This window comes from Symphalangus syndactylus, chromosome 6, assembly GCF_028878055.3.
Source record: "Symphalangus syndactylus isolate Jambi chromosome 6, NHGRI_mSymSyn1-v2.1_pri, whole genome shotgun sequence".
NCBI lineage: Eukaryota > Metazoa > Chordata > Mammalia > Primates > Hylobatidae > Symphalangus > Symphalangus syndactylus.
In genome coordinates, this window is record NC_072428.2 from 98,296,592 (window position 1) to 98,321,169 (window position 24,578).

General features: G+C 40.5%; 2 protein-coding genes across 45 annotated transcripts in view; both read right to left on the bottom strand.

Annotated features, from left to right (window-relative positions):
- Positions 1–2,254, bottom strand: part of LAMB4 (laminin subunit beta 4) — a 112,740-nt gene extending 110,486 nt beyond the window's left edge. Inside the window, exon 1 of the mRNA XM_055281411.1 lies at positions 2,174–2,254. The gene's annotated coding sequence lies outside the window, so the exon portion shown is untranslated. The remainder of the gene's footprint in view (positions 1–2,173) is intronic.
- Positions 2,255–17,435: 15,181 nt separating this feature from the next.
- Positions 17,436–24,578, bottom strand: part of NRCAM (neuronal cell adhesion molecule) — a 320,948-nt gene continuing 313,805 nt past the window's right edge. For 43 of the 44 annotated variants that reach the window (XM_055283686.1, XM_055283664.1, XM_055283662.1 and 40 more), the window contains one exon: positions 17,436–19,935. In XM_055283686.1, coding sequence (XP_055139661.1) covers positions 19,698–19,935 — 238 coding nt within the window. In that variant the 3' untranslated portion in view covers positions 17,436–19,697. Of the gene's footprint in view, positions 19,936–20,482; positions 20,495–24,578 lie in introns of all 44 variants that reach the window. The other variant, XM_055283681.2, reaches the window with a different exon arrangement.

Below are 24,578 nucleotides of genomic sequence, written 5' to 3' on the forward strand. Positions count from 1 at the left end.
TTGTGATTCGGAAAGCACAACTAACCATTGTGGGAACAGCAGGTTTAAGTGGTTTTGGAATCCATGTGGTTTGAAATTTCATTCTCCTACGAGGAAGGTTTATAGTATAGAAATGAACCTACAGCAATCTTACATTTTATTCACCTGTCAGTATATTAATATCTCCATTTCAAATCTGTGCATTTTCAATGGGTAAGTTTATTGGTTGCTTGAAAAAACATTTAGGATTTCTAGAAGCTCATGGAAAAATACCCTTATGGAAGAATAATGATTGTGAACTGAGCCAAAATGAGATGCTCATTTTTACACAACATTTACAAATCAGGAAATAGATTCAACAAACATTCACCAAATAACCACTCTTACAGGCCTTTAAGCTTTTTCAAGGGTATTTTTCAATGCTTCTTACCTGTTATATGTGTTTTAATTTATTGCTCTAATTTTGCATCGATGCCACTGTTTTTAATTTTGTTCCCTATAGGTCAGGTCCATCTGCTCACTCCTAATGTACTAGAAAGCAAACTCCAAGATGGCAGGAACATGCCTTTTCCATTTTAGGATGAAATATAGAAGAAGCTTGCAGTCAATATTTGCTAAACTAACTTGTTTTATTTATTTTTACAAGCCAACAGCTGCCACCAAGTACCAGGTGGTAGGAGACCAAAGAGCAGTATTTGGTTTTTAGGTAGATACTTCAGCAAAGCGTGTGAGAGAAATTAAGGGACTTTCAGTTTGTTCAATTGATGGGTTTGTGATCTGTTTTATTAGACCAATACTATTTTCCCTTTAGACTCAAATTATTGTGCAAAGCATAAACTCTAGGCATTAAAATTTGTATAATTTTTAAACTTATTTCAAACATTGGAATTTCATATATTGTCTTTTTTGCCTTTTGAGATATGTAAATTTCAAAAGCTTGTTGCATTCTTGAGTGATTTGATTATATCTTGAGGGTTTTTTCCGTTATATGTGTCTCCAGTTTCATTACAAAAATTAAAGCTGCATGGTTCAAATTCCAAAAATTTCCCTTTAAATAATCATGAATAGGTTGTCGTAGGCTGTTTTCCTGTAAATTGATGCCATGTCTTGGGATATCTGCTTTCATCTCAATGATTTAACTATTTACCTCTTAGGATTAGGTTTAGAGTTAGAAGCTGTCAGGCAGGATGTATTTTCAAGAAAAATAATTTTCCCATGCAATTAAAAGATCAGTCTGTCAGTTAATCAGAAGCAGTCTTTCAGTATAGCTCTTCTTAAAGTCTTGATATCTTTTTTTTTTTCAAAAGGAAAATAGCTTTATTTCTTTTCCTGGAGAGTAATATATGCTCATTTACCCAAAATCAGACAATATAAAAATTCAAAAGAAAAAGAAAGTAAAAATCCTTGAAAGCCTCAAATGTTTTGTTAACTATCTTTCCAGATCCCTCCTCCTTATTCTGTTTCTTTTCTTTAGTCTATATATGCCTGTAATTTTTCTTTTGTCTCTATTTCTTTAGCTCTATTCATTTAGTCACAGAACCTTAAAAATCAACAGATTCCATTAGGTACAATTGACCTATCAGAATTCATTTGTTGCAAGTATACATGTTAATGCCTTCAGTTGAACTAAAGTTAAGTGTGAGAGAGGTGAATATTTCATCTCTTCCTTAGGACGAGGTATTTCCTCAGAAGTCAGCCTGGGAAGAAATTCCTGGCGCAGCCTCATCTCAACCAGAACTGCTTGGTGAGCCTTCTCCGGCTGTGGCCTTGCCCGTCTTTCCCCTGCGGTGGCCCACCTAACTGCAGGGCTGAGGAGGCTGTTCCTAAAGAGACTTGCCCACAGTCGAGATTCCATGAGGGCTAAGGAGTCTTCACTGGGCACAGCGAGGCTGGCAAGTCCTGACAGGAAGTGTGGAGGATTACTCAGTCACAGAAGAGCTTGAAACAGCTAATCAGCTTTTAATTAGATTCAGTGAACCTGAATGAAGCTAAGATCCCAGTGCTTGAGGCAGCTGACACACGCTGCCAAAGCTCTGAAAGGACGGAGGGCGTGGGCTGCCTACAACGCCCTCAGGCAGCGAGGAAGTGGCAAAACCTTCCCTGACAGAACCCTTGTCAACCCCCTTTGTATTATCTCAGAGTGACCCCAGACAGAGGGCTCACTGGCACCTGGAGAGAACCCCAATGGACTTACCATTTGGCTTCTCTTATAACCAACTCTCCCAGTTCTTCCCCTAACGGGAAGACCCATCCAGCTTGCAGTGGCCTGGGCCTGAGGTTATCCTGGAATCTTCCACCTCAGAATCTGCCTTGGCGTGCTCTAATTACAGAGACTGAGGTAGATGGAGCTCGCAGGTCATTTAGGAGAGAGGAGGAGAGGAGACTCAGGTCCATTGATTGTTCTTATAATCCCTATAAGAATCTAAAAACACATTTCAACATTTATAGGAAAGTGCTAAAATGTACCAAATTTTACAGTTGTTGATAAATGTGTAAAAGCTGTGTCATTTCTTTTTTTCTTTCTTTTTTTTTGAGATGGAGTCTCGCTCTGTCGCCCAGGCTGGAGTGCAGTGGCGCTATCTCGGCTCACTGCAAGCTCCGCCTCCCAGGTTCACGCCATTCTCCTGCCTCAGTCTCCGGAGTAGCTGGGACTACAGGCGCCCGCCACGCCCGGCTAATCTTTTTATTTTTAGTAGAGACAAGGCTTCGCCATGTTAGCCAGGATGGTCTTGATCTCCTGACCCTGTGATCCACCCGCCTTGGCCTTCCAAAGTGCTGGGATTACAGGCGTGAGCCACCGCGCCCGGCCAAAAGCTGTGTCATTTCTAAGCAAAAATTAACCAGTCTTAGAGTATGAGACCCAGCTAGGACTTTAGAGATAATTATAGTTCTCTTTGTCCTTGAGAAAAAACGAAAATCTAGAAAGTTAAATGACTCAACTAAAGCCACACATTAGTCCACGGTCACCTCACTGTAACACCCACAGTGGACGCCATTGTTTCTTTTGTCGTTTGGCGTGGTAGCTTTGTGGCATAGTCACACTAGCACTCTTGAAGATTTCAGTGAATCCAGGGAAATGGGAATTCTTTGTAAGAGAATAAGTTGTGGGCCGGGCGCGGTGGCTCACGCTTGTAGTCCCAGCTACTCGGAGAGGCTGAGGCAGGAGAATGGCGTGAACCCGGGAGGCGGAGCTTGCAGTGAGCCGAGATTGCGCCACTGCACTCCAGCCTGGGCGACAGAGCAAGACTCCGTCTCAAAAAAAAAAAAAAAAAAAAAAAGAGAATAAGTTGTACTAAATAATTTAATCCCCTCATCAACCTGTGAGGTAGATACTAAATTATTCTGAGGCACAAAGAAGTTAAGTAACTTGCCTATCATCACACAGATACCAGCATTTCTTTTAATTCCCCCGAGATGAATTGAAATAGCAAGAAAGCAGAGGAAGTAGAGTAGTAAAGATCAGGTTGTTGGGGGCCAGTCTCAGGTATCAAATGGCAGAACCAATCCTCCCAGGGACCTTCCCTTCCATCACGCTGAACTGTGCCAGGAAAAATTGTGAAAATCTTTGGAATGAACAAAAATATTACTTGGTATCTTATGTAGTATATCTTTCCTGTTTATTTCTGTTTGAGCTACTTTACAACTCTGTACTCTTAGAATACTGATAGTAGTACAAACGACTCTTGTCCATGGAAATGCCAGTTGTGTCCTGTAGAGATGCAGTTCATTATTGCCATATAGATATTGATAGATACAGATACCAGCCAATTGATTTCAGCATTTCTGATGGCCTATACATGTGTGTTTTTTAAAAACTTCTCCTTTGAACTGGTTATAACATTCTCTTGTTTCTCTCATTAATGAACAAATTGAATAGAATCTTTGGTATATGTTTGCTTTATATTTGTATAAGAGTCATGATTTTGGCTTTAAAAAATATTAACCCTTAACATCTGCTTGGCATTCCAAAATGTGCCTGTGTGTTGTATGTGGTTCCTCCTGCATGGAATGTTTTGCCTACTTTATCTAGATCAAGGATCAGCACTCTACAACCCACAGGTCCAGGCTGGCCACTGCCTGCTTTTATAGGGCTTGCAAACTAAGAACGGCTTTTACATTTTAAATATTAATAAAAATTTTAAAAAATAGTATTTTGTGACATATAACAATGATATGAAATACAAATTCTTGCACTCACAAAGTTTTATTAGAACAGTCCAATTGATTATCTATATATTGTCTACAGCTGCCTTGTTTATGCTACAATGGCAGAGTTGAGTAGTTGTGAGAGACCATACCACCTGCAAAAACGTCAACTAGCTGACACTTTACAGAAAAAGTTTGTTAAGCAATGATCTACTTCATGCTGCTAGAGTCTCAGCATCACCTCTGGGTCATTTTCCCTACTCCTCCATTCTGGGCTGTGTTTCCCCTTCCTGATGCATATAATCCCCCATGTGTGTGTCTACTCTGGCCGTTGCCATCCCTGCTGTGTGGCTGACTCTCTCCTTATACCTCCACACCTAGTCTGAAAAGCCTTCAAGGACATGGGTTTTGTCTTATTTACCCTTCCATCCCCAATGCCTAAGATAGTGACTGGCACATAATTTGCACTTAAAATTTGTTGAATAAATGCTTCTTATCCTGTACTGGGTAACAAGGGCATTTGCATAGCATGGTATTCTGAACAAGTATTTAACAACTGGCTAGCTATCAACTTTATTTTTAAGATAAGATGACAGAAATCGGTATTAATCTTAATCCCCAGAAATGAAATGATACAGCAAGGAAGTGTGAGGGTAGAGGCAGTGAAGATAAGCTTGCTGGGGCTTGGCAAGAGTGGCTGTGCTCTGAGAAGGTAGAATGTGCCTGGATGAGAGCACGTGTTTAAAACGTCTTAAGAAGACTGCCCAGTTCTGACCAGTGTCCAACTTGGGCAGAGATCGGTTGCACAGCTTCTGGCAGTAGCTTTCTCATTGTTTTTCACCTGCTTACTTATCCGTGGGTTTCAGAGTCCCTTCTGCTTGTCTTTCCATCTCCATTAATTCTTTGGGTTTTCTGCTTTGCCCTTCTTGTCATGTCAAGAAACTTTCACCTTGCTCTTGTGGCTTCCTGTATCACTCAGTGTGTTTGACCCAAGCACCTCTCCGGAGGCCAGTTCTGCTTTCTCAGGCAGCTCTTTGTGCTGCTCCAAATTTTCACTTCCAGAAGGTATCATTGGTGAGGAAAGCCAAGGAGTCATGTCACATTCAGTAATCAGTACAGGATTTAGGTGATTAAAGTAGCTTAGAGAATGAAAATATGATTAGGAACAAGATTTTCAGAAAACTCTAAGCACTCTTACAGAACTAAGCATCGTACGATTATAAGTGCTCCCCAAACTGGCATCAGTTCTTTTCTGAATCTGTTGATTCTCTTCCTCAGTCTTCAGGTGTGCTTCTCCACCTTGTCCTGCTACAGGATTTGTCATCACTTGGATGACCTAGGAATTCCGTGGTCCCAGACCTGAAATCATGTGGAGTCTTATACCTCCTCCACCTACCATAGGCCTAAGCACAAATGTCAGTTCCTCAAAGGCAGTGACCTTCTTTCTGTTTCCTTTGCAACCCTCCCACATCTGGCATATTATAGAAGCTACAGGAGGTATTGGCATTGATAAGATCACATTTCCATTTCCCACATGTTACGGGTTGAATTGTGTACTGTACCCCTCCCTCTGAATTCATGTGTGGAAGTCCTAATTCCTAGTACCTCAGAGTGTGAACTTATTTAAGAATGGGGTCATTGTAGATGTAATTAAAGTTAAGATGAGGTCATACTGGAGTAGGGTGGGCCCCTAATCCAATATGACTGGTATCCCCTGTCACATACAAAAAGGGAAATTTGGAAATACAGAGACGTGCACATAAGAAAAACGTCATGTGAAGACTGGAGTTCTGCTGCCACAAGCTCAGGAACCAGAAGCTAGGAGAGAGGCCTGGAACAGCTCTTTTCCCGGCGCCTTCAGAGGAAGCATGGCCCTGCTGGCACCTTGATCTTGGACTTCTAGCCTCCAGAACTGTGAGAAGATAAAATTCTTTTTTTTTTTTTTTTTTTTTTTATTGAGACAGTCTTTCTCTGTTGCCCAGGCTGGAGTGCAGTGGCATGATCTCGACTCACTGTAACCTCCACCACCCGGGTTCAAGCAATTCTTCTGCCTCAGCCTCTCAAGTAGCTGGGACTACTAGTGTGCGCCACCAGGCCCAGCTAATTTTTTTTGTATTTTTAGTAAATACAGGGTTTTGCCACATTGGCCAGGTTGCTCTCAAACTCCTGATCTCAGGTGATCCACCTGCCTCAGCCTCCCAAAGTGCTGGGATTACAGGCGTGAGCCACCACGCCTGGGAAAGTTCTATCATTTAAACCACTCAGTTCATGGTACTTTGTTATGGAAGCCCTTGCATCCATCTTTCTTCTTCCTAACCCCAATACTGGGATTGGGGGTTTGTTATCACTTAGAAGCCATTGCCATTTGAGTTTGTTGAACTTTCTTCTTTTCCAAACTAAATGTTTCCTCTTGTATTAGTTCCCTCTTGCTGCTGTAACAAAATTACCGCAAATTTGGTGGCTGAAAACAACACAAATTTATTATCTTACGGTTAAGAAGGTCAGAAGTTTGGAATCAGTCTCACTAAGCTAAAGCCAATGGTTGGCAGGTCTGGTTCCTTCTGGAGGCTCTGAGGGAAGAATCCATTCCCTTGCCTTTTTCAGCTTCCAGAAGCTTTTGTGGATCCTTCCTTGTGTCACACAAACCTCTTGCTTCCATTGTCACATCTCTTGTTACTAAGGTAGATTCTCCTGCCTTCCTTTTACGGGGACCACTGTGACTTTATTGTGCCCACTAGGATTATCCAGGGTATCCCTGTCTCTATATTCTTAATCACATTTTAAAGTCATTATTGCCATGTCATATATTCACAGGTTCCAGGGATTAATTAGGCTATGCACATCTTGGTGGGGGGCATTATTCTGTCCGCTCTACCCTCTTCCCATCTATTTCCTTTCCAAATTTCATTCATTTTCCAGGGTCCTCTTCTAGGATTCCTCTATTTCAGCCCACAGTGGCATCTGTCTTTGTAATTATAGTCTATAGACCACCACAGGGCTTGGTCCTAGATCTCTAATTGTTGGGTATGAAGTCACCTAGTCCTCCAGATGCTCTGAAAGGAAGGTGCCTGAAGTGCAGAGATCATTGTTTTCATTCTTCCATCTCTCTTGAAATCCGTGACATTAGCTATGGGCCTAAAGATGTAAAAAATTGCCTAATGGAAGGATTTGCTTTTTTTTGGAGTAACTAGATGCAGAGGAGTAAATCTAGACCTCTATATTTGCCCTCTCTTCTTCCTTTGTCCACGTGCTATGGAAGTAAGACTGAGCTTGGCTAAACGCAGTAGAGAGCTGAGATCCCTAGTCATTGTCTACCCATGAGCAAGCTCTCCTGAATACAGCTGGTTAAGCAGTTAGGCATGACTTTCATATTCTTACTGTGTCCTTCCCATCTCTATGGAAAATAATTATCATGACACAACCCTGACAACCTCTAACCAGTCCCAACAAGGTTTAGGGGACTTTATGAAGCAACCTATAAGAAGAGGGAAAGTCAAGGAAGCCTTGGCTGTGCCTTCTGAAGCATCTGGCAGCCTCACGACCATCAGAGCTTAGATGATTCTTGAAAGCTGGCTGCCCTCATGTCATGTTCTGGATGCAAAAATCCAAAAAGAGAAAGCTGTGGGTCTCTGCTCTTCTATAAAAGGGGGTCCAAGCCTAGGTAGTCAGCTCCAAACCTGCATACCCAGAAACAGCCATGTCTTTCCTTTTCATAGCTTTTGGACTAGGGGGCTCCTGGCCTTTAAAAACAATAGGCTTGTTTTTCATTTTTAAGTATTAGTCTTTTACAACTGGACAGACTTATAGGCCTACTCTACTCTCATTTTGGATATCAGACTTTCACTTAGTTTAGATTTAAGGAGAAATAATTTAAAGAGAGAAAGAGCTTGTATTTTGGAGTCAGACACACTTGAGTTCATAGACTAGATCTCTTCTACAGCTGCGTAATCTTTGGAAATAAAAGCGACGCCACCTCACAGGATTGGTGAGAATATTAGATGGGAATGATGTACACATTGCCTTGTATAATACTTGGAATTCAATGGGCAGTGAGGTTGGGTTATCTTCTTCTTCCTCCTCATTTTAATCCAGAAATTCCTTGCTAAATGAAGAGGATTAAATGCTGGAAACACAAATAAAGTAGGAAAACACAAGGATTGTTTGTATTTGGGGGACAGGATGTGAAAGAATGTAAAATAATTTGCACAGGATTATGTCTTAGTCAGCTTGGACTGTCTTAACAATACCACAGACTGGGTGGCTGAAACAACAGAAGTTTATTTTCTTACAGTTCTGGAGGCTCCATATTCCAGAGCAAGGTGCCAGCCAACTCAATTCCTGGCAAGGATTCCCTTTCTGGTTTGCAGATGACCACCTTCTCTCTGTCCTCACATGGCGGAGAGACAGAGAGAGAGAGAATGAGAGAGAGAGAGAGAGAGAGAAAGAGAGAACAAGCTCTGTGTTGTCTCTTATTATAAAGACACTACTCCTATCAGATCAGGACCTCACTTATAATTTCATTTAGCCTTAGTTACCTCCATAAAGACCCCATCTGTAAACACAGTCACACTGGGAGTTGGGGCTTCAACATATGAATTTGGGGTGGAGGGTGACACAAATATCCAGTCCATACAGATTTCAAGGTCATGTTTACACTTGAAATTTTCTTTCATTTCAGATTTTACCTTGGGCATTTTAATTACATTAAGATTGAGAAGAATGCTTCTTCCCCTACTTCTGCCTTTTTGGACTGTGGTGGCATCAGCCAGTGCTCTGGCCTTTCCCCACAGCAGTGGAGATGAGTGGGGTCTTCTCGCAGGTCCCCGATGCACCTGCCCAGTGAGAGTTCCTGTGGTTCACTGCAGATGAAATGGGCTTCTCATACTACCTCAGTTACCAGAGTCGCCCTCTTTAGAGTCTCCTCCCCTCCAAAGATGATGTGGTCTCTCCACATATCATGCCCTCCCTGTTTCTTATCCTAAGTCAGTTGTTCATTGAATGCATCAAGATGCCAGTTGCTGCTACATTTATTTTCATTGCTTATTCTGATATCTCTATATCTCCACTCAATGCAGCAATGCTTTACTCTGAAAAAGCATTTGGTCACAGTGTTTTTGTGCAAAGCTGCTGCATGCCTATATTTTCATTCATAGTATCCGATGGTATTGTATAAAATAGTGTCTTTTCTTTTTAAGGGACAGAGATCATTTTTTCCCCCAGAGAAAGTAGAAAAGAACAGGTCTGAAGGGGAAACCACAAACAGGGGCGACAAAAGCAGGTACTAAGGGAAAGACATCTCATTTGCCTTGGTGGTCTGGGGAAGTTTTTGTTAAAGGAATTGCTTTAAAAATGCTGAAGTTTGTGGAAAAATGGTTGCATGCATACCCCAGTGAGATTATATAAAAAGAATCTGGGAATGGTTGCATTCTCTCCTTAATTCATTCCAGTAATATTTATTGATTATCAACTGTGAGCCTACACAGTGTCTGGTACATATGAGGCACTCAGCAAGTGTCCTCAAAAGAAGAAGAGAATACACAAGTCTTAGGGATTTGTTTCTAGGAGGGAGGGATACGGTGGTGGACACAAGTCAGTCCCCTGCCTTCTTAGAGCTCTAGTTTGGGAATGCAGACACTCAGTGAGTGAATAAATAAATACAAAAGCAAATTTCAGGCTATGATAACTGCTATAAGGAAAACAAAGCATGACATGTATGTGAGAAAGAGTAATAGAGGAGGGGAGCTCTTTGTAGACAAGATGTGACGGGAGGCATTATTCTACTGCAGCCTGGAGAATGAGGAGTGAACCATCAGAAACCTGGAGGAAGAACCACCAGGTAGACAGAACAGCAAATGCAAAGCCTCTGGGTGGGAAAGGCCACAGTTTTTGTGTGAAGAAAAGAAAGGGAGCCAATGTGGCTAGAGCGGAGTGGGAAGGAGGAAGGGAGCAATGGGCTCTGGTCAGAAATTTGGATTTTCTTCTAAGTGGAGTAGGAAGTCTTTGAAGTATCTTAGACAGGGAGTTATATAATCTCTCTTTTGCAGAGATTAGCAAACTATGGCCCATGGGTAAATCTGGCTAGTCATAGTTACACCCATTCATTTAAGTATTCTCTAGGGCTGCTTTTGCTGTACAATGACAGAGCTAGCAGTTGCAACACAGAACAAATGGCCTGCAAAGCCTAAGTTATTTACTGTCTAATTTATTATTATCATTATTATTTTTTGAGACAGGGTCTTGCTCTGTCACCCAGGCTGGAGTGCAATGACATGAATAGTGATCACTGTAGCCTTGACTTCCTGGGCTGAAGTGATCCTGCTAAGCAGCCGGGACCACAAGTCCCAGCCATCACACCTGGCTAACTTTTTAATTTTTTTGTAGAGATGGGGGTCTCACATTGTTGCCCAGGCTGGTCTGAAACTTCTGGGCTCAAGCAATCTTCCTGCCTCGGCCTCCCAAAGTGCTGGAATTAAAGACATGAGCTACTGTGCCCGGCCTATCTGGTTTTTTAAAGAAAAGCACTGCCAACCCTGTTGTGTTGTGTGAAGTATGGCTTACAGGAGGGCAAGAGAAGCAGGCATACAGGTGGGAGGCTGGAGATAAAGAATGTGATGTGTTCAACATATATTTTGGAAATAGACTTCTAGAATTGACCAATGGACTTGTTGGGGAGGGGTGGGGAGCTTAAAAGATGACTCCTGCGTGTTTTGCCATGAGCCAAAGTGGTGCCATTTACTGAGATTGGGCACTACTATAGACTGAATATTTCAGTCCTTCCAAATTCATATATTAAATCCTAACCCCCACTGTGATGGTATTAGGAGGTAGGACCTTTGGGAAATGATTATGAATGATATTAGTCCCCTCATAAAAGGGACCTCAGAGGAATCCCTTGCCCCTTGAAAGCTAGGATACAGGGATGCTGTTTAAGACCTGGAGAGCAAAAATGAGGGTGGTACCAGGAAGGATTAAGACAGGTAGTAAAAACTCGGGGGTGGGGGGATAAGAAAGAGAAACAGGATGGCACACGATACTAAGCTGGTGCTACCTAACAGCTAAGGCTTCACTGCTCTTGTGGTGTTTCACTGAAGAAACAAGGGCTGGGAGGGGATGTGCCCCACAATATGGCGTAGGCATCATAAGCCTAATTTATGCATAGCCTATTCACTTCTCAGACAAACGTAAGCCTAGTGATGGTTTCTTCTAACAGCTTTGTGGAGGTGTACCTTACATATTATACATTCACTTGCTTCAAGTATGAAATTTAATGATTTTTAGTAAATTTACCATTCTGTGCGGTTATCAACACAATCCAGTTTTAGAACATTTCCATCACTCCAGTAAGATGCCGCATGCCAACTCACAGTTAATCCTTGTTCTCATTCCCAGTCTCAATCACTGTTCTCCATTGTCTTTAGAAGTTTGCATTTTCTGAACATTTTAAGGAAATGGAATCATGCAATTTGTGGGTTTTTGTGTGTGGTGGCTTCTTTAGTTCAGCATAATGTTTTCGACGGTCCTCCACATTTTGGCATGTGTTAGTGCTTTTCAAAAAATTGCGGAATAGTGTTCCATTTACTTGTATAGATATGCCATTTAGTTGTGTGGCTATGCCACATTTTGTTTATCCATTCAGCTGTTGATGGACTTTTTTTTGGGCAATTAGGATCAATGCTTCTCTGAACATTCCTGTACAAGTCTATGTGTGGACATGTGTTTTCATTTTTCTTGGGCATATACCTAGGGGTAGAATTGCTTGCTAGGTCATATGGTAAACTTTTATGTAACATTTTAAGAAATCACCAAACTGTTATATTCCTACCAGCAATGTATGAGGGGCCTATTTACTCTAGATATGTTTTCTATGAGAGGAATATGAAAGAATTTGAGATCAAACATGGGCTGTGGGAAGAAACGTATTCAAAATACTGTTCGTTAAATACTTTCACACAATAGGGTGGGAACAAGTTGTTTCTTTACACTGGTTTCAATCTTGGCTGCATATTAGAATAATCCGGGGAGCTTTAATAAGTCGTGGTGTCCAAGCCACGTCTCAGACAATTACAATAAGGATGATGTGAGGGTGGGTGGGCAGGTATTAGGATTTTAAAACTCCCCAGGTGATTTCAGTGTGCAGGCTGAGAAGCTCTTATGTGGAAAAAAAAAGTTTGTCAAGTCATTCACCGAGATAATGAGCTAAATAGTTACAGCTGAAGACAGACAGTGTCCGTAGGACACACTGAGTGAGACTGGAAAATTTTTATGCTATAGAAGGAACAAAGGATGTACTGTCTGGCAAACAGTAACTTTTGTGATTATCTTCATATACTTTTTCCAGTATTATTTCAGCCATGAAGTGGAAGAGAGAGGATGATAACTGAAGCGGGTAAGTGGGGTGGGGAATCAAAGGTTTCAGTGGTCCATTTGTTTTATATGGGAGAGACTTGAATGGCGTGAATGTCAACAGACACTCCAGTTAAACAGGAGAAGAAATAACTGATGGGTAAGAACCCACCAAAGAGGAGAGAGATGCCAGCTCAGGTAGAGGGACTGGCACTCATCAGGAGGAAGGATGGCTCCTCTGTCTTAACAGGAGGTAGAGGTAGAGAATGAGAAAATATTGAGGCAAACATTTTGGTTTGCTAGCAGGAAGATGAGGAAATTCCCATCTATGCTTCCCTCCCCCCTTTTCAGTGAATTATGATGTAAGGTCATTTTGTAGTAAGTGATTTGTGAGGCTGGGCACAGTGGCTCACACCTATAATCTCAGCACTTTGGGATGCCAAGGCGGGTGGATCACCCGAGGTCAGGAGTTCAAGACCCAGCCTGGCCAACATGGGGAAACCCCGTCTCTACTGTGGCTACATGCCTAGCCAGGCATGATGGTGGACACCTGTAATCCCAGCTACTTGGGAGGCTGAGGCAGGAGAATCACTTGAACCTGGAAGGTGGAAGTTGCAGTGAGCTGAGATCACACCACTACACTCCCGCCTGGGTGACAGAGTAACAATCTGTCTCAAAAAAAAAAAAAGAAAAGTGATTTGTGAGAGTAAGTGGGGAGAGAGGGCGGGGTTGAATCCTTGAGAAGAGTGAAGAAGATTTGACATAGTCATTGTTGAGTGTGAGAATGTAAGTTTCCCTGAGAAAAATAGCAGGTAGGCAGTGTTGAGAGTTGAACCATTTTAAGATATTTATAAAACTGTAGCGACACTGATCTTCTCAGCTCCTAGGGGTGGGCAGGAGAAAGCAGACAGTAGACTTGCTCCTGTGTCCCACAATTTCTCCATGGGTATTTAGAAAAGACAGAAGGCCAAAGGACTTTAATGTAAAGCAGGAGTGTTTCACATATGGACTATAACATCTGTGCTGGAGGGATGGAGAAAAAGGGTAAGGTGAAGGGTTGATGGAAATCGGAGGGGCAGTGGAGAGGCTGTGGGCAGAATGAGATGTATAAACTACATGATCATGGAGGGAGAGATGTCAAGGAACTGTACCTAGGACTGATGGTTTGCCCATATGAGTAATGGCAGAATTTGTCCCCATTTCGCCACCTACTCACTCTTCATCTCATTCCTATCTGAACCATACTCCAGGTGGTTGCTTTTACTAAGGTCTTAGATGACCTTTATGTCTTCAAATCCAAGAAGTAGTTTTCAGTCCTCATTTTGCTTGATTTTTCAGTATAATGTGACATTATCAACCATTCTCTGGTCTTGAAATGGTCTCTTTCACTGGCTTCCAGGACAACGCATTCTCTTTATTTCTTCCTGACTTCGGGCTCCTGTTTACTAGTCTCCTTTAGAGGTCTGTCTTTCTCTTCCTGTCCATTATATTTGGAAGTTTCTGAGTAAGTTGTAGTCCTCAGCCTTCTTGCCTATGCTCTTTTCCTAGGCAATCTCATCCGTGCCTCATGGTTTAAATTGCTACTCGTCATCTTAGAAGTTTCTTTGGAGCTGTAAGCTCAAATATCCAATTCCTATTAGTTATTTCCACTTGAATGTCTCAGGTTTTCATACTCCTCTTTTATTATTCTGAAATTATAATGTGCCCCCAAATCTAGTTCTTTTCCGACATTCACACCTGAGTGAACCTCATGTCTGGTTAGGCAAGTCAGAAATCTAAACACCATCCTTGATAACCTCTCTTTCCCTCAACTCTCCATATCCAACCCACTGTTCCCATCAGTTTTGCTTCCTAAATATTCTTAGAATTCTCTCACTTCTCTCCACCTCCAGCGCTATGACCAGATCCAGTCTCTATCATCTCTTGTCTAAACTACTGCTTAGCTTCCCAAAGGCCTCTTAGCTTCCTCCCTGACTCCCTTCCAATCCATTCCCCACACAAAATCTCATAAACCCCCAACCCCCACAAACACAAATTGGATCATACAGCCCTTGACTTAAGCCCCCTCCAATGACTTCCCAGTTGCTACTGCTCCTTGAATAAATGCAAAAGTTTGTCCTCAAGCCCCAGCATGGTCTGGCCTTGCATCTGCTCCAGGCACACTGGCCTTTCTGTGCAGCAACTGTGTCCTGCCTCCTCCTCCTCGGTTCCAACTTGTCCCAGCTCTCAGCTCACACTTCTTCAAGGACGCCTTACCAGGCTGGGCTCTGCCATCATTTGCTCTCATGGAATGGTGTGCCTTCCCTTTATAGCTCTTACCTTGGTTTGGAATTACACATTCACTTCGGTGATTATTTGACAATGTCTGTCTGCTCACACCAGCCTCCAGCCTACATAAGAACAGGAACCACATCTGGTTTTGCTCATCTTGTATCTTCCCCAATTAGCAAAATACTTCGGTCTAGAAGGTGCTCAGATTTTTTTTGTGTGTGTGGGTTTGTTATTAAGAACCATAAGATGTAAGCAGAAAGATACCTTTGAAAACATCTGCTATCTGTCATTTTCAAGTTGAAAAAGCAGAGGCTTGGAGAGGTGGGAGATTAGTGGGTTCATTTATATACTGTCACACAGCTAGTTGATGGCAGAGCTGGAATCTGAATCTGTTCCCACCCTCCAGGGAGGTTGGTTGACACTAATGGGTCATTTTCCTGCCTGGTGCCGTTTCGGCCAATAGAACCAAACCAAGCTTGGTAAAGCAGAGCAGAAACTTTGTCAATAAAGAAATGGAGAAGGGAAGCTCATACTGAAAGCACCTTCTTGCAGCGGGGAGGCGGGGGAGGAGGGGGGGCGGGTAAAGGGGGATGTTAAGAGCTCTTAGGGCAAGTAGGTGGAGACTGGGGCGGGATTCCTGAAAAAAGGTGGGTTCTTCCAGGAGGCGCTACAGTGTGCACAGTCTTGTCTTTTGTACTTGGCACTTTTTGTGCCTAGCAAGGTACATTTCTGGTCCCTGGGCGGAGGTCTTAGCATGGTAATGAAGCAAGAATTCAGGTCGGGGCAGTACTGCTGAGCTACTTCGTGGTTACTGGCATCCGGCCTTCCTTTCTGTAAGCAAGCACAGATGCGAGCACAGGTTAATTTTGCAGGTTTGGGGGTTTCCTGAAGTAATTGGGGTTATGTTGCTGTGACAAATCCCCATCTCTTTCCAGTCCAGTGAATTTTCCACCTCCACCTAGGAACTATTTATTTATTTAGTGTAAATACTCAGTATTCTCTCCCCCCCCCCTTTTTTTTTTTTTTTTTTTTTTTTTTTTTAGTGAAAAGAGCTGTCTGTGCTTAAACTGTGCTTTTTGGGGGGTGCCATACCATCACAAAACATCAAGCCATTGGCAGATAAAATAGCATACTCTGGAGAAGAGGGAGATGCCATTTTAAGGACATGCCTCTCCTCACCCCTACCGACTTGCAGCAGTGATAGGGATGCTTAGTAGGACCCAGGAGGCACACTCCTCCTTCCTCTCCCCCTACTGAACCTCCACAGCCACAATCATTAAGAGGAAGAAGGTTAACAAGGCTCACAGGGACACGTGCTTGCTCCCTGGAAGCTGTGGACTTGTCAGAGAAAGCTGCAAATCCCATTTTCCCCTGTTGCAGCAGGCAATCATTTTTTACATGATCAGATCACAAGCTGATTATCAAAACTGGTTTGCACTGTGTCCAGAAGCAACTTTTTCCTACAAGCAGGTTTCTCTTGCACTGTATAGAGCAGGGGAGCCCTCTGGTGGTAATCTGTAGGAAAATCTCCTGAGCAAGAGGGTTTTGCTTAATTTGGGTAAGAATTCTTCATATTCTTTTCCCTTGCCTCCATAAGCCTTTTCCAAAATTGCTGGGCGCGGTGGCTCATGCCTGTAATCCCAGCACTTTGGGAGGCCGAGGCAGGTAGGTCACTTGAGGTCAAGAGTTTGAGACCAGCCTGGCCAACATGGCAAAACACCTGTCTCTACTAAAAATACAAAAATTAGCCGGGCGTGGTAGCACACACCTGTAATCTCAGCTACTTGGGAGGCTGAGGCACAAGAATCGCTTGAACCAACCCACGAGGCAGAGGCTGTAGTGAGTGCCTCTGCTCTCCAGCCTGGGTGACAGAGTGAGACTCTGTCTCAAAACCAAACAAAATCAGCCATTAGAGGTAAACCAGGCCTGTTGTAAGCCATCTGAACAAGAAAGTTCACACCATCAATGGACCAATGCTTCTTGGGGTCAAGATTGCATTTCTCCAGCTCCTTTTTGCTAAAGAGCCCCAGGACTGATGATGAGGACAAAGCTATGGATTGTGAATTTGGCGCACGTTGTAGAGGGGAGGAGAGGCCCTGATGTACTGTTCTGAAGTGAGTGACAGACATGCCCTCCAGGTGGAAACACCAAGCTCTACATAGCACTTTAAGGTTCACTTATATAACATGTGATGCAAATCACCATGGAGGAGGGCAGCTCTGAGCCAGCAGGAGGTCTTGTAGGTGTGATGCTGGGACCAGGGGGCTGGGGAATAAGGGGCAGCTGGTGGAATATGGGAACACGCCACGGCTTGGCTGTTTGCCGAAGGGTTTGAGAAGATTAGAAGAATGAGGGTGGAGAGAATGGAGAGGATGACATACATTCGATACCTGTAGTGTCCCTCTTCAGACAGGAGAGTTAAGAAATCTAAGTCAGTCGCCTGTGATTCGGGAGGCCAGGCCCAGGCAGGCACCAGGAACCAGGCTTTGGGAAAGGAGACACCGCCTGATTTCTTGAACCTTTCTCAAAAAGCTGGGAATATCTAGTCCTGTTTTTCATTCAAATGTTTTTGATATATGTCCTATTAGATTTGTTTTATATTTTGTTTTAATTTTCTCTGCATAGAACAGCCTTTTGAAAGTAAAAATAAAATTTTTCACCATTTTAAAACATTAGGCAATATATGTTTGAAAAAGTTAAAAATCACAAAGAGATCAAGAAGGTTTAATAGTTACTTTTTTGAGGGAAATCCAGTCACATTTGCCTGTACCATTACATACACCATTACTTGGACATTCACACTTGATTGGGAACATAAATTACAAAAGAGAGAGGAACTTTTAAAACCACATTTAATTTTTAATACAAAATCTGTTGCACTATTACAGAAGTGACCCTTTCATGCACAGATAAATTTTGCATCTACCAGTATGGAAGAGGAAAAAATGTATTTTTATTGTTCTCCCAAAATATTGGCAAATTTAAAGTAACTTTTAATCTTTGTGCTCTCTGATGCCAAGGCAAACATGTTTTGTCTTTTTATATTTTCAATAGACAGGTGGATCTGTGAAAAATGAATATAGAGACATGAAAGTATTTAGGGCCATCTTTACCTGGGATTACTTTAAATTATGCTTTACCTACATATATCAAACATGCCAGGTTACTAGGCCTACTGTGCCCCATAGGCAAAGCTCTGAAGATTTCATCGAAAAATCTGCTGTCAATATGTAGAAAAGTTCACTATTTCAGTTTCACAGCAAAAAATGCGGGGGAGGGGGGAACCCAATAGATATTTAAGTAGATGCTTTCCAATCCCATTCACTGCATTAATTAGCTTACTTCTTATACAGTACAACATAAACATTGCATGTTTATTTGTATGTAACACCTATAAGCATATAGCATCTACATTTTAAGTGTATTTACAAATTCAACAAAATATCTACATATAAAAAGCTTTACTTAAAATTAAACTTGATGCAAGTTATGAGAAACCAATTTATTGGCAAATGAAACTGAGCATTCCTTCAACCACAGGTTGTTATAGATTTTCATATTTGGAGGTAACCCATTTGATAGATATTGTTTATGAATACGATAGAATATATATTTACTTTTTAAACTGCAGATGTAATCCCTTGGACCGTTGGCCTTTTTAAGCACTTGCCTGATTTCTTAGATTCTGAAATGTGTCCATAGCAATTTGCATACACGTTGTTTAATGCTGCAGAGTTTTGAACACTTACATAGGTAAAGTCTTGGAGAATAATATATTACTGTTGGCATGCTGTTGTATGCTTTTAGTGTTGGAATAACTTAGTTTTTAAAATTAATTTTCTAGCATGTTGACATCTTTCTTACTGAATGTAATAGAAACCATAAAGGACCACAAAATCATCATGTGCTTCAGTTGGTGACAAAGCTTTTCTTTTTATGCTTATGGGGAAATGCTATTTCAAATAAACTGTCCTCTTAGTTTTATTTTCATGTTTCCTTCTTTTCCCAGCATTGCAGTTTTCATGAACTCTGCTTTTTAAAAGTTACTTTTAGACAATGACAGTAATCTATGACTCAGCTGATACAGAATGCAGGATGTTATGGAATGCTTAATGTCTGAAGGCACTGTATGTGTCTTGCCCTGTGTTCTCTGGAATAATGTTTGAAATTTAATTTGGATGATTTGTTTTTCATTCTTTCAGTATGGCACAAATACCAAAATGCACTGCAATACACATTGTTTATGCCTAAAAACAACCGAACATAGAAATGATGTAAAAAGTAGAACACTGTGCTGCTGTAATGCCTGGAAGATTAAGAAGCCTACGGAGTAACAGGAGCCAAGAGTAGGTAACAGTTCTCAGTAAGCATCAGCAATGCGACTGTCATAATGAACTCATTTAGCAAGTATATACTGTACATACTGTTCCTAACAGTCTCCCAGAAAGACTAACGACAGCTATACATAGTCACCAATTTCACAACAATGTCCACAAAGACATTGAAGTTCTAGAGAATACTACAGTAACACTCTTGACAATGAAAACGGAATTCATATCTAGGGGTTCAGCTGAGGATAGTATAAACAAAGTATCAAACCATGTTTTCATAACATACACGGGTATGTCCTTTAAATGTGGAGCATTTTTCATGCATCATATTGAACTGTGTCCTGCAGAGGAAATAACAGGATCTGTTGGTGATGTTGCATTATTTTTTATCAGTTCTGAGGAAATCAAGAATACCCATTTTGAACGAAAAAGTATGCACTTTGCATTCCAGTTCACATTAACATATCATTTGACTGAGTTATGTTTTTGCTGTAACTATTCTCATAATATTAACATACAGCAGAAAATATACTCTCTACCCATATGTTCATAGTATGAGAGGGCTGACAAACGAGTGCTTAGGATAAACATTCTAGAGAAATGGAATATTGGCAAAGAGCTTAAAAATTAAACAAAGGAATTCATGGCATTGACAGGAGAAGGTGCCTCTGAGCTTTCGTTTCCTTCAGCCGGCTCTTTCTCTTTCTTACCACTGTATTGTCCAATAAAGGAGCCATCCTCATTGAACTGGCCATTAACCCCGTCTCCATAGTCAACTAGGCTGTCATCACTATCTTCTTTTTTCACAGTCCTGTCTGAAGGAGTTCGACTTCCTTTTTTCAAAGGCTTGTGGTCTTCTGCGTCACTGGAAGAAAGAAAACATTTTTGTCAAGATTGGCATTTAGGTAACATTTTCTGTTTTTAAAGACCATGCATGCAAATTATGAGAAAGCATTTGGAGTCCTGGGCTTCTCTGGCCAAATCTAATTGTCAGGTTGACTCCAATGACGAGGATGAGTTGGAATGGAAATCAGGAGCAGAAATGGTTGAATCATGAAGTCTTCAGTAGAGTGGATGGCTCCCAATTGTGTATGTTAATTTCAATGACAAATTCTGATTCCTGAGTTGAAAGGAATCCAGAAATAATCACAAGCATTAAATAAGAAAGAATTCAGAAAAGTAGAAAAATCATCACTATTTTGAATTCAAAAAGGCAAAAGCTTATGGCAAGTAAAGAAGTTAGTATGTTAAACTGCAAAATATCTCTGATTCCTTGGTTGTGAATGGAGCATGATTTTGGTTAAGTGTGAAATATGGATTTTTTTTTTTTCTGAGCCAGAAGGAGAAGCAAAATCCTGCATTTCAAATAATTTTGTTATCAATGCAGGCCAGACTGTAAACTTCAACCTTACCTTTCAAGAGACCTACAAATCCCATTAAAAGGATGCAGAAGAAACAAATGAAAACAGCCTAAGAAGAAAAGCAAAATCCTTATACTGATAGTACACAGTATGTTTTTGGTAAAAATTTTAGTTAATGAGTAAAGATTTATTAATCTGGAAAGAGACGTACTTTAACTTAAAAGCTCTACATTTGTACTATGAATGGCATGTCAATATATTCTAAAGAATGTGAATGATTCCAAACATGTAATAGCAAATGCTTCCTACACTCATGTTAACCCCCCAGCTCCCTTCCTCCATGTGTGTTATGCAGCCTGACCATGCTGGATGGGAATCTGAGGAGAGTACTTTAATATGACTTTACAAGATTCCATTATTATAATTTTTGCTTATTTCTCTGTTGAACCCGTAAGCACAATTTCTGGAAGTCGAAGAGTAATCATTATGTTTTTGAATGTTCACCCATATGGTCAAATAACTAGTTATGCATATTGACCTATTTTTTAATAGGTAACATTTGGGAAAAAAGTAGAAAAAGGCAATGACAGGATCCAACATTTTGTTTTCTTTCAAAGAACAAAAATGCAAGGCAAAATAGGAAACATATACAGTATCAGTAAAAATGAAAAAGCCTTAACATACAAAAGGTATCACTGGCTGCAGTATTTAATCTAGCAATTTGTGCTAAGACTTTACTGCTCCCTCTGTTTCAGACAGTGACTTTTTTTTTTCAAGCCAAGATACAAATATTTCAAGATGCACAAGTATCCTGGCTCTTTTGACAGTAACTTTTACTAGGGATTTCAATTTTTCTCCAAGAAGAAAATCTCAAGACTGGGAAATAATGCTAGCATAATATGACACTAGCATATGCCACTGAAAATAACCTGTTTCAGTAATACACAATTTCTTGTTGCAAACTGAATAAACTATATTTTCACCACTGCTAATAAACAACCGGAGAGGTATCATCTTGGGGTGGTCTGTGTTTGCAAGCACTTCAGAGGACACAGCATTGAGTGTCTAACCTGTTATGAAAATAGCCAACACAACATCTCTGGGGTTTAATTATTAAATACTTTCTGTGAAATACAGTTCATGTTTCAGTGTGACAGTTAATTCAGCTGAAGAGTTCAATAACTAACAGGCAGAATTTGTCACCTGGATTCCAATGACTAGTCTTATTCTGCTTTGTAGAACTAGCGTCCCAAGGAATACACTACTGGAAATTTGTCATCTGTGGCATTTCTTTGGTCTAGCCATCTATCCACCCATGCCTTCATCCAATAAATGTTTACTGAGTGCTTACTCTAAGACAGATTGTTCTCGGCACTGGGAATATAGGAGCAAACAAAATAGACTAAAACCCTCACCTCACTGGCTTTATTTCTAGTGGAAGAAAATACAATTAACAATCAACATAATAAAAAAATTACGTATATATATTATGTCAGAAGAGGATTAGCACTATGCAAAGTATAGAGCTGAGTAAAGACTACAGAAGGTGTTGGAGAAGGGATGGAGAGTTGGCATTAAATAAGATGTCCAGGAAGACCTCATCAAGCAGTAATATCCGGTCAACAACTTTAAAAGAGTTGAGTTAGCAAGGTGAATTGTTGGAGGGAGAGCAGTTCCTGCAGGAGTAACAAGCAGCATAAATGTCTTGAGGTGAGGGCAAGCCTGGCATGTTCTAGGAACACTAAGGAGCTTGGTGTGGCTGGGGAGGGAGAGAGAGAGACAGAGAGAGAGAGAGAAGTAGAAAAGTAGGAGTTAAGTAAGGGGAGTGGCACGGCTAAATCAGGGCTTGTGGGACATTGATGCTGCCTTTAACTCTGAGTGAGATAGGAAGCCCTGGGACGGTTTTCAAAGAATAAGTGACATGCTCTGACTTATATTTTAAAAGCACTACTCTGCCATCAGTGTTGAGAATAGCCTACCTTAGAGGGCTGGGGTTGGTAAACTACAGTAAAATTAGGCCACGCCCATTTATCCCATAATGTCTATGGCTGCTTTAGCGCTACAATAGCAGAGTTGCAGAGTTGCAGCAGAGACCGCGTGGCCTGTAAAGTCTAAAATATTTAGTTGACCAACCTCTGCTCTAGAGAGTCAGGGGAGAATATTACAATAATCCAGGAGTGAGCTGACTGTGACTTGGACCAGAGTGGAACACTGGAGGTGGTATAAAATGCTCAGATTATGAACATATTTTGGAGGTAGAGCTAACAAGATTTTCTGATAGGTTAGATATGGAATAACAGAGAAAAAGATGGTGCCAGGATTTTTGGTTTGAGCAACAGGAAGCTTGGAAGTACTGTTATTATGGAGTGGAGCATGTTGGGAGAGGAAAATCAATGGTTCCATTTTGAGTATATTAAAGTTTGAATATGTCATGAGAACCACTCCTTTAATAATTTTATGAGGCAAGTATAACATTGATATCTAACACCAATAAGAATGCTTTAAGAAAGTCAAACTACAGGCTAATCTCATTCATGAACATAGATGAAAAAATCCCAAACCATGACCAAACCAAATTTAGCAATCTATGAAAAAGATAATATTTCATATCCAGGTTGGGTTTATTCCAGGAATGCACGTTTATTTTAGCATTAAAACATCAATTCATATAATTCATCATTTTAGCAGAAGAAAATAAAAATATGATAATCTCAGTAAATTTAGAAAGAGGTATATGAAAAAACTCAACACCCATTCATGATAAAAACATTTGGAATAGAATGTATTTTTATTCCTAACATTAGGAATAGAATGTATCTTCACTAACTTGATTAAGGGTAGCAACAAGAAACCTAAAGTAAACATCATCCTTAACGGTGAACACTGAAAACTTTGTTTGAAATCAGAAATAATAATGATGGCTGCCATCACCACTTCTAATCAAAAGTGAATTAAAAGTCCTAAGCAACTTGATAAGAAAAAGAAAAAGATGAAAGAAAGCTATCATTATTCATAACTGATATGATTATGTATATAAAAATCCAGAAGAATCTACAGGTAAGTGTTAGAATATAAAGAGATTTTAATAATGTTGCTTGATACAAGATTAGCATAAAAGTCAATTCTACTTATGTTCTTGCAATTAGGAAATAAAATTTAAAATATTATTCCATTTATGAGACCATAAATATGAAGTATATAAAGACAAATTCAACAAAAATATGTGTAAGACCTCCGAAGAAAATAAAACTTTCAGAGTTATTAAAGAAGATCTGAATGAACAGAGGAATGTTCTACATCCATGGATAGAAGACTCAAATATAGTAAATATGTTAACCTTCCCCATATTGCCCTTTAGCTGCAATTTATTTCCAGTAACAGCTCAGCAGGTTTTTATGTGGATCTTGGCAGGCTAATTCTATGATGTACAAATAAATGAAAAGGGCTAAGAATATTTAAAAGGTTCTTGAAGACAACTAAAGTTAGAGAACTGGACCTAGCAGATATCAAGACTTATTAAAACCTATATTATTAAGACAGTAAAGTCTTGGTGCAGAGATAGACAGATTGACCAATGGAATGGAATATAGGGTCTTGAAACTGGTGGAAGATCTTTTTGTTAGCTTTATTCCTACATCATATTTTTATGCTATCATAAGTAGAATAAGTTTTAAAGTCTTATTTTCCAATTGTTTGCTGATATATAGAAATATAAGACTTTTATGTTAATTTTGTGTTGAGCAACATTACTAAACTCTCTTATTAAAATATTTGCTTGTTGATTCATGTGGGTTTTTACATACAAAATCATAAGTTATGATTAATGACCAGCCAAGAAGGGGCTCCCCCAAAACATCCATTCACACCAGCTTAACGGCTGTGGTGGAGGAGAGAATCAACAGCAACACAGGCTGTGCTTGAAAGAAGAGAAGGAAGTGGGATTGTCCCTCCTCCAACAGAGTCTTTCCAGGAAAAGCCACTCCAAGGCAGTGAGATCTTTTGAAGACCAGTCTTTATTAAGTGGTGTGATATAATATCATACTTCAATAATTAGAATCTGGTTAAATGAGAAAAAATTATATAAGTCATACACACAGTGCTGGGTTTGTGTTCAACAAGCATACATGTCCATCTCCTATCCCATCTC